The sequence below is a fragment of the Bison bison genome, unplaced genomic scaffold, assembly GCF_000754665.1.
Source record: "Bison bison bison isolate TAMUID 2011002044 unplaced genomic scaffold, Bison_UMD1.0 scf7180017864517, whole genome shotgun sequence".
NCBI lineage: Eukaryota > Metazoa > Chordata > Mammalia > Artiodactyla > Bovidae > Bison > Bison bison.
Genome location: NW_011495070.1, coordinates 8892659 through 8903712, shown reverse-complemented (window position 1 = coordinate 8903712; position 11054 = coordinate 8892659). Strand labels below are relative to the sequence as shown.

The following is an 11054-nucleotide window of genomic DNA, read 5'->3' as shown; positions in this document are numbered from 1 at the left end:
GAGCCGGCATATTGCATATTGAGTGCATATTGCATATTGAGTGCAGCACTTTCCACAGCATCATCTTTCAGGATCTGGAATAGCTCAACTGGAATTCTATCACTGCTGGGAGCCAGTGAGGAACTCCACCCATGACAAAGGTCATGAGGAAGGAGGCTCGGCATAAGCAAAGGTGGGATGGAGCCTCAGGAGTCCCCCATCTACCCCCAAAACCAGAGTCTGCCTACTTTCTGCTTTGTGCTTTCACCTACACCTCTGACTTTACGGGGGGCTGTCCCCCACTACCTCTCTCTGAAAAAAGAGTTAGCTTACAGTTCCAGTTAATAATTCCTGGGTGTGACAGTGTTTAACCTACAAACTCCTTTGGAAATCCTCTAGCCTGCCTGAATAGGTTTTTCCAGCCACATGTGATTGTTCAGAGCCTCCCAACTGTGAGAGGCAGGAGATGTTCTAAACTGTCTAAACACAGATTCTTTTGAGTAGTTAAAAGATTGATTAGAAATTGTATTGGTGAAGGGATTTTCACTTGTTGGGCCAATGTTTGCTGCTAAGTCTCCATATCCCTTACCTGCTGTGTCCCTGGCAGTGTATTGATTAATATAACTGGTGTAAGTAGTAGCTTTAATGTTTGTAACCTGGGACCCTTGAGTTAATTCTTTTTCTTGTTATAGCCCACCACACCTTTGCTCTGTAGGAATGCAACTTTATCTAATGCTTTTGGAGGGTGGCGCTTGACTTATCACCTTTAGAGAAAAATAAGTTTTCTGAAGAAAGGGTCTTAAAATGTTAACAGGCCTCCGGGCCAGAAGATGATGCAAATCACCTAAGCTTTTGCATATGATAAGTTTGCAGGAAGAAAGCCTGGCTTGCTGCCTGACTCTACCCCTTCCCCCATTATCCTCTATGCATAACTTAAGGTATAAAAACTACTTTGTAAAATAAAGTGCGGGCCTTGTTCACCGAAACTTGGTCTCACCATGTCGTTCTTTCTCTCACCTTCTGGCTGAATTATTCAGCCTCTTTTCTCCACTGAATTTCCTCACTGAGCTATCCTTATTTCAGCCTCTTTTCTTCACTGAATTTTACTGAGCTATCCTCATTCTATTACTCTTTATATCCTTAATTAACATTTAATTAAGCAATTGTTTCCTGATCTTCGCCTACGCCGTCTCTCCTTCGAATACCCTGGATCAGCCGGGGCTGGTCCCCGGCAGGATTTTAGGAAGAAGATCTATAGTATTTAGGAAAAGTTTTATCATTCTTCAAGCTCTTTTGGCCCACACAGTATTTTACACATTTCTGAGTGTCTTCAGTTTCATTCCAAATGCAAAAGCCTCTCTAGTGGGTCCTGCCATTTCCTTTCAAAAGGAGTTTTGGGCAATCATATTCTTTTTAATGACTTGAGCAAAATATCCTATCAATGTGGTCTGAAAAATCCTTTTATTATCCACATGAGAACAAAAATCTTCATTAACTGACTTTGGCTTTCATTTGCTGTAAGTAATTTAGATGATCATGTCCATTCTTCACAAGTTTGAATCATTTTATGAGTCAAGTTTTTCAAAAGAATTTTTTGTGGTCTGAATGCACATTTTACCTGATCTGGATGGGATGCTGAAGCTCAGTCGCTTCAGTCATGTCCAACTGTTTGGTGACCCTATGGACTGTAGCCCCACCAGGCTCCTCTGTCCATGGGATTCTCCAGGTGAGACTACTGGAATGTGTTGCCATTTCCTACTCCAGAGGATCTTCCCAGCCAAGGGGTGGAATTCAAGTCTCGTTTCCTGTATTGCAAGTGGATTCTTTACCCACTGAGCCACCTGGGAAGTCATTGAAGGAAACCAATAATTAATTAATTGTCAATGTTTATGCATCTTGAAATTCCTGCTTATGACATCTGGAGATTATCACAGAATACAAACATCACCAAGGCAGACTTCCCTGGAAGTCCAGTGGTTAAGACTTTACACTTCCACCACAAGGGGCAGATGTTCTGTTCCTGGCTGAGGAACCAAGATCCCAAATGCCATATGGTGTAGTCAAGAAAATGTAAACAAATAAAATGCTACAGAGAGCTTGTTTAAAAAAATCAAATCACAAAGACTTTTGGAAAACTTGTCTCAAAAGTGCCTCAAAAGTACTGCAGTAACTACTGCAACCTCCAGAATAAAACAAGAAAAGCCATAAAACAGCTTCCTCCTGCCTTTCTGCCTTCTCTTCCTCCCTTCTCTAATGGCCACCGGGGCAGATGGGAGAGAGTCGGTGGTCAGTATTTGCCCACAGCATCTTCCCTACAGACCAATAATTAATTGCATTCCATGCTGAGAAAGCTTTCAGATGACTGCCCCTTTCTACTAGAGGTTATGACATTTAGAAGTTCACCCATGTTGGGAGAAATGCAATAAACCTAATCAAAAGCTAGATACACATCAAAACACTGAAATTTAAGCATCATTCTTGTTATTTTCTTTCAAGTACATAAATGGAAAATCCAAATTGGCATTTTTCTGGTGGTGTTTGTGCTTTGTTAGAGATTCCTTTGAAATTCCTTTGCTCTAACTGGACTCTATTAACAGCCACTATTTCACAGTCCATAGCCATAAAGCAATTGGTAGTTAGAAAAATAATTTCATTTAAAAAATAAACACGCTGTAATCCCCCATTGCAATTTGTAAAGCAACAGACAAATATTTAATCTTGATTATTTTAAATCAGCAATTGGCCTTCTCTTCTGATTTCTTTCTCCTTTTTCCATTCAAATCATATTTGTCTAAATTTTAGCCTTTTATTAAAACTATTCAATATCTTATTTTGAATTACTTTATGGTACCTTGGAAAATGTTTTGTTTCATCCTTCCTCAGTATAAAGTGTGATGGGACAATCAGCTTTCTTTTTTTTTTTAATTTTAAGTTAGTAGTTGACTTAGAGAAATGAACAGAATTTTTATAACATGATATGAGTCTTCTATCTGGATAATTCAGACAGCTTTTAAAACATGCGTATAGGTTCAGTGTTTGCACTGATAAGTCTCCTTCCTAACGCTACTTATTCTCCTTTCAACTCTGCATGTTCCTGCTGTCGACTATTTTATAACACTAAAGTAAATAAAAGTAAGTAAATATAAACTTCTATGATCAAATGTACAGAAAATTATCCCTATAATAAAATGTGCTTGGGAATTGGTTCATATTCTATTAAAAAGAAAAATCCAAATTCTATAAATAAATTTTAGGTTCCCTTGCTTTTATTTAAACTTAACATTATTTCTCGCTAATTTTGAACTTGTGGCAAATGTGAAGTTTAATTTATTTATGTATGGCTATGCTGGATCTCTGTTGCTGTGAAGACTTTTCTCTAGCTGTAGTGAACAGGGGTCTACTCTTTGTTGCATCGTGCAGACTTCTCATTGTGGTGGCTTCTCTTACTGCAGCTGCCAGTCTCTGGGCATAGGCTCAATAGTTGTGGCACATAAGCTTAGTTGCTCCGTGGCATGTGGGATCTTTCCACACCAGGGATCGAATGCTCCTGCCTGGGCAGGCAGATTCTTTACCACTAAGCCACCAGGGAAGCCCATGGCAAATGTTAATATGTGGCAATTTCTAGAAGTTCACATTAATCAAAATTATACAGAGAGATGTGTTGTCAAAAGAAATTGAGTGTTGGACCTATGAAAAAAATTTCCAAAAGTTGCACTGGCTACAGATCTAGAAAGCCTTAGAACAGCAATTCCCAACCTTTTTGGTGCCAGGGACCAATTTTGTGGCAGACAATTTTTCCACACACTGGGGGTTGGGAGGGTGGTTTGGGGATGACTCAAGAGCATTACATTTATTGTGCACTTTATTTCTATTATTTTTACATCAGCTCCATCTCAGATCATCAGGCATTAGACACTTGAAGTTGAGGACCCCTGCCTTGGAACATGGGCAGCTGGATGGTAGAGGGCTACAGGCATAGCAGATTCTGATAACAGTGTAATAGACTCTAGCAGGAAAGCTAAAAGCCAGTCTTAAAAGCCTAGCAGGATTCAAGGACAAAGCATGGTCAGCAGTCAATCACGGTATACCTCAAGAATGAGAATGAGGATTAAAAGAGAGCATCAGGATGTAAGTACACAAAAAAGATTCTGGAAGACCAAGTATCAGAAGGGAAAGCAACAATCCAGACATGATACTTTGGGAAGATCACCAATATTCATGTCAACAGACCTGGATTCAAACAGGTACCTCTGTTTAAAAGCTATAAGGCTCCGGCTGGACCTCAGTTTCCTCACCAGCATGCTAAAGAAATCAACATCACAGGACAAAGCAAGTAGAAGATCAGAATCGAGGTCACTAGCTTTGTGACTCAGACCCTGTCATTTTACATGGTTCCTGTGACGCAGAGGCTAACTAGCATCATTCACAATGTCTCACAGGCATGAAGAAGACATTGAGAACACTGGCACAAAGGCAGGAGGGCCTGGCTGATGGAATATCAATCCCCCAAAAGGAATGAACTCTGCCACTAAATAGCTTAAACCATTTGAGACCCTTTTTTTCTACCCTCTTAGGCTTTTACAAAGCCATGGACCCTTTAAGACTTCAATCATACTCCAGCAGAACAATGAACTTGTTAGAGGTTCTCATAGTATGAAGCCAGTGTCCACTGGCCCAGGACTTCGGCAGAGAGTAACTTCCCTGGAGTCATCTGTTAAGAATTACACTGGCTCTCTGCTCAGAGCACACAAACCACAGCACACCAAAAAAAAAAAAAAAAAACTTTATTTCTAAAAACCCAGTCATCATAGAGTACAATCTAGTATCATATAAACTTAATTTACCTTAGGCCAAGCTCACAGTGTCCCACTAGAAAGATCTTTTCTGAAGTATTCCCACACTGACCTTGCAAACATATTTTATTATTAGCACTAAGGAGAAGGTACTGAAACATGTACATTAATTACATCATGTGTCCAAGGCCACATCAATCATAAACAGCAGAGACAGTCTTCCCACCCTGTTATGATTAGTTTATTCCCCCCCCCCCCTCAAAAAAAAAGGAGAGAGAAGAAGGAATAGAGGAGGGATAGCAGGAAGGAGATGGAATTTCTGTTGTACTTGTTCAATTCTCAAAGGTGCCACTACATTTTCCCAAGATGAGAGCTGCTACTAGCTGTGCCTTCTGCTAGAATAAACCCTTTCCTTGGATTCTGGGTCTGTCATCTTACATTGGCTAATCAGAGCATGAGAGAAATCTGCTTTCCTTATATCTAAGCTGTCTTATAGTGTCCACAGCTCTCTAAATGATGTTTCTTGGCACAGCAAAACAATTTGGGAGTCTCCTGATTCCAACCAGTGATCATTCTGGCAGTGGAGGTCCTTCCTCAGCACCAAGCTGCCAAAATAATTGGTCCATGTCTTGAATCATCCTCCCTGGCTATAACAAGCTCTAGGCATTCCAAAATTAAAGTGGAAGGACTTTTAGAGCATACGTGCTCTTGAGAAATAAGTCACTAATTTAATTTGATTGGATTTAAGCTTTATGACCACTAGAATGTATACTTTTGCAGATGAAGACCTATAAAAAAAAATCTATGCATCTAAATGCGTTTTAGAGATCTTCACGTGGAAAAAACATACATTTTAGTGGTCATGAAGCTTAAACCCAATCAAATTAAATTAGTGACATTTCTCATGGGAATGAGAAATTCCCATCCTCCAGAATGGGGTGGTATGACCCCTTATATATTACACCTTACTATACAAAGATTATCAGATACCCCCAATATTCTGTAATTTATTTGCAATAATCCCAGGATGTTCAAAAGTTAACATGGATTGCATGTCACACAAATTCTCTCCCTTGCCCATCACATGAGAAGAGAAGCAATATTTCAGGTTCATTGCTAGGCACATGTTTCCATTCAAGGGCCAATGCCGTTTGATCACCCTATGATGGGCACACTGGAACAGTCAGGACTCAAAGTCCTTATTCCTTCAGAGTACAGGACAACACATTACAGCCTAAGGTGGGTTAGGAACAGGGCATGAATTCTCTTCACATTTTCTTTGTACATCAGTTCCACCTGTACCAATAGTAGTGCATACCATGATTTTCAACTCTCTACAGAGTCTAGCAGCCCCAGGCAGCCCCTTAGAACCCACACAGCTCTAAGAAACCAGACTCATGTGAATCAGTAAAGCACAACTTATTTCTTGGTTTACATCTTGACTTTTCCCAAGACCTTTTATTGGAAGACCAAGATTCTGTGCCTTGACTCTGTGGTTAAGCTGTGTTAACCAAAAGCTACCAATCTGTGTCAGGCGGTGCCCTCTGGAAAACCTGCATCATGACATGATTATAAGCACAAGAAATATATTTATGGAAAAACCTGTGGAGGATAAAGGTGGTGAGATCAGGAGGAATCAGGGAAGATAATCAGATGTCAATGGAGGCAGGGGGTTGAGGGGCTGGGTTCACACCTGATAAAGGAGAGAGAGAAGGAAGGATTAGGTGGGAAGACCTTCTGGCTGCTGCACAGCTGTAAGAGGGCCTCAACCGGGCTAATGAGGAATCTCCAAGCCAGAGCTGACTGATGGAGGACTCTGCTATTGCAGGAATCTCTTGTTCTAGAACCTCCACTTTGCTTAATCATTAGCTGGGAGCAGCCTCAGGGAAACGTGACCTGGCATGAATGTGCAGACCCAAAGATGTGGCAGGCAGAACAATCCAGTGAGGCCCCATGAAGCAGATGCATTACGAGGATGATCCACCTCAGGTCCTCAGTAGTGGTCACACCTTCCTGAAGCATCTGATTACATAGTCTAAATATTTGAGAAGTGAAAAATAGGAAATGACTGCTAAAGGTGGATTTCCATATAACCTTAACATCTTCAAGGCTGTATGTTTGCTCGTGCAGTAGGGCTATTTTTGTAACATGAACCAAAGTTTCTCACCACTCCCCATTCAAGTGATTCCAATGCTTTGGCGGAGAGCCAACACAGCTGAATACAAAGAAACAGAGGCAACAAAAGAGACACTGACGTATAGGACAGTCTTTTGGACTCTGTGGGAGAAGGAGAGGGTGGGGTGATTTGGGAGAATGGCATTGAAACATGTATAATATCATATATGAAGCGAGTCGCCAGTCCAGGTTTGACACACAATACTGGATGCTTGGGGCTGGTGCAATGGGACGACCCAGAGGGATGGTATGGGGAGGGAGGAGGGAGGAGGGTTCAGGATGGGGAACACATGTATACCTGCTTCAGATTCATTTTGATATTTGGCAAAACCAATACAATATTGTAAAGTTAAATAAAATAAAATTTAAAAGAGTCAGAAAAACACTAATCAAGGGAATTAAAAAAAAAAAAAGAAACAGAGGGAAAGTCTTGGATTCAGAACACTTGAATTTACAGCAAGGAAAAGGCTGTTTCAAAGAGGAGGTCTATGGGGATAAAATAAAAGATGTTTTTGTATGTCTTTTAGTTTTGCAAAATTAAGTCTTAAAAAAGTAAAGGTATAAAATATATTCTATAAATTAAAGACTAAAAATAAAAGGGATGAAACATGAATTTATTCTTACCTCCACTCTCAAAATAGTAGATAGGGGTTGCCTAATTGAAGATAGGAAAGAATTTAAGAGAGGAGGAGATAAAGAAACATTAAGTGTTGGTAAGTCCCTGATAAGGGTCAGGTGTCCCCAACCTTCCCACAATTCAAACTAGGTGGGTATTAGCCTAAAGTTGGACCTCCAAGAGCAGAGGAATTGGGGGGTGGTGACCCTATGTTTTCTTTTCTGATGAAACCTACAGCAGAGACAAGGCTCCAAGGGAGAATCTCCATGCCCACCACCACGCGAATGGTGAGTGGTCATGCACAGAGCACTTGAGAAGGAACACCACGTCTCTTATAGGAATGATACAGGAGAGTATCCTAAAGGTGCCTATGCTCTCAAGAGGCATGCACAAGGTACCTGAGTGAGCTGATGGCTTGTAGCGTATCTCAAGGTCCCAACAATGGGACCCACAGAAAAGAACCATCTCCACCATTGCTACTTAAAGTGTGGTCCACAGATGGATGGTGATCCTGTCAACAAGATTAATCAATGGTCTATCTATGAATGAAGTGGAAAATTTTACTCGAATCAAATTTGAGGATTATAATCCAGGAAGAGTATCTCAGAAAACTCCAAGAACTGTACTGCCCAGTAGAAGCCAAAACACGGTTATGTAAGTTTTTGAGACAGAAGGCTATACATTAAGTGATGTTTTATGGACAGTTGACACAATTCAGATCGAAGCACCACTGTGATCCCTTGTGAGATCAAGAAGGAATGTTATCTTTAAGGGGTTGTCTTATCAATGCTAGGAGAATGTTGCTCTTCATGGTTGAGCAGGTATTTCTGCCCACACAGATGGTTTGGTGGATGCAGAATGTTGATGCACAATGCAAAGCAGAGAGAAGGCCAAAAGGGAGGGAAAATTTTGTGTGTTTAAATTTTTCTTATCTTGCCATAAAATATGAATTTTATTTCACACTTCACGAACTGGTTATTAAGTGTCCATAATGAAATATCAATACATACGAAAACTGAGAGTAAGCCCTTAGAAATTTCCACAGCAATCTGATGTTACTACAACATCCAAATGTGTGATCAATGGACTTCTTTTTGAAGACGGTATAGACTAATTTGTAGTTTTAAATCATTTACTGAGATACACATTATGTAAACTGTATATTGGGATTCGTTAACAAAAAATTAGGGAGAAAAATTATCCTTCAGATGCTTTTGAACTGTGGTGTTGGAGAAGACTCTTAAGAGTCCCTTGGACTGCAAGGAGATCCAACCAGTCCATTCTGAAGGAGATCAGCCCTGGGATTTCTTTGGAAGGAATGATGCTAAAGCTGAAACTCCAGTACTTTGGCCACCTCATGTGAAGAGTTGACTCATTGGAAAAGACTCTGATGCTGGGAGGGATTGGGGGCAGGAGGAGAAGGGGACGACAGAGGATGAGATGGCTGGATGGCATCACTGACTCGATGGACAAGAGTTTGGGTAAACCCCGGGAGTTGGTGATGGACAGGGAGGCCTGGCGTGCTGTGATTCATGGGGTCACAAAGAATCGGACACGACTGAGCAACTGAACTGAACTGATAAGCAGTTTGAGAAGCACTCAGCTATCCGTAAGGAGACTAAAACAGGTGCAGGGACCTCTCGGTGGGTACGAGAATGAACATCAGTGGCAGAAGTCCGCACGAGACATGGTACATGGGAAAGAATACACATGGGAGCAGTAGCCTGGTGCCCCACAAGCCGTGCATGCGATGCCTGAAATGACACAGAGGACACTGAAGTGAGTGAGTTCACACCATTGACCAGATTCCGTTTTCTGACATTAGGTATAGTGAGAGTTCAGAGTAAATTCAATGATAGAAAAATTTTGAAAATGAATTTTCATTTTTGAAAAAATACCACACTCTATTTTATGGCCAAAAGAAATATGACAGGTGCTGTGCTGTAAGAGCCTCTGAAAACATGTTCCAACCTAAACTTCCTTCATAGTCTGAATCAACAAAGACATTCCTATTTTTAAAATATGGAAAAATTGGTGTCGAATAAGAGCATCACTGTTGTGGTCTTGCTCATGTATGCATAAAAGGAAGCACACATTTTGCCACTAAAGCTAAACCGGGGAGTCTGTGGGGAAATTTTAACAATAAACATGTGTTATTTCATTTTGTATTAAAAATACAATTTGGTGGTTTTGGATTCAGGGAACAGAAAGCCACTCAACTAAGTTCAAAAAAATGAGGATTTATGGAAAGGAGACCACGGACAGGCATGAGCACATTGCTAACATGCCATCAGTGACCTAGCTGATGCTAAGACCTGGACACTCCTGCAGTATCCTCTCCCACCCCTCCCTCTTCTCACGGTGTCAAAAGCAGGCATCTTTTTCCTGCTTTTATTTGTGTATCTATTCCACCTCTATCAATACTTCTTTTAAGTATTCACAGCATCTGCCCACTATAGCTACACGTCCCAATTTCCAACCTCAAACACTGCCAACTAAAACTTGGTTCAAATTCCTGAATAGAGAAATAGATTGCATTTTTCCCCCTTAAAATAGACCACACACATAGCAGTACTCTGGCTGGTCTTAGACAGACTGCCCTTGGGTCGGTTACTTTCCCTAAATCTAACCAGCTTTATCCCATTAGAATGGAGGTGAGAATGATTCGAGTCACACAGTTGTCCTTCCATCAGGGTTGATAAGAAGGAGAATTTTTCTCAAGGATACACAGTGGGCTTGCCAGGGATCCTGAGTCTTGGCATATCTATTACACCTGGCAGCAAGAGCTGCCCAGAGCTCCACTACTTTCTCTTCGGCGAGAATCTCTAGACGACGCTAGTGGGAAGACTTCACCAGACAGGGTCTGGATGGTAAACATGTGCTTTTTCACAGTCTGCAGAATGTCTGAACTTGCTTTCCAAGTACTTTCACATTTTATGCTCTCTAGCTCCATTTTAAAAGTGGGAGAGGGCTTCCCTGGGGCTCAGTGGTAAAGAATTCACTTGCCAATGCAAGAGACACAGGTTCGATCCCTGATCCAGGAAGATCCCACATGCCACAGAGCAACTCAGCCTGTGTGCCACAACCACTGAGCCTGTGCTCTAGAGCCCGTAAACCACAACTACTGACTCATGTGCCGAAACTACTGAAGCCCACGCCCTCAACAAGAGAAACCACTGCAGCGAGAGGCTCACCCAACTGCTGAAGCCCACGCCGCCAACGAGAGAAACCACTGCAGCAGGAGGCTCACGCAAGGCAACTAGAGAGCAGCCCCCACTCTCTGCCCACGCAGCAACAAAGACTCAGCACAGTCAAAAAAAAAAAAAAAATAAGACATGAGATTGATTCCCATATTTTTTTTTTAAGTTTTTTTTAAAAGTAAGGGATGGTTATCAGTTCAGTTCAGTCGCTCAGTTGTGTCCGACTCTTTGTGACCCCATGAACCGCAGCACGCCAGGCCTCCCTGTCCATCGCCAACTTCCCGAGTTCAC

General features: G+C 41.4%; 1 protein-coding gene across 1 annotated transcript in view; it reads left to right on the top strand.

Annotated features, from left to right (window-relative positions):
* Positions 1-5916: 5916 nt before the first annotated feature.
* Positions 5917-11054, top strand: part of LOC104981308 (histone H4-like) — a 122078-nt gene continuing 116940 nt past the window's right edge. The window contains exon 1 of the mRNA XM_010830317.1: positions 5917-6011. Coding sequence (XP_010828619.1) covers positions 5917-6011 — 95 coding nt within the window. The remainder of the gene's footprint in view (positions 6012-11054) is intronic.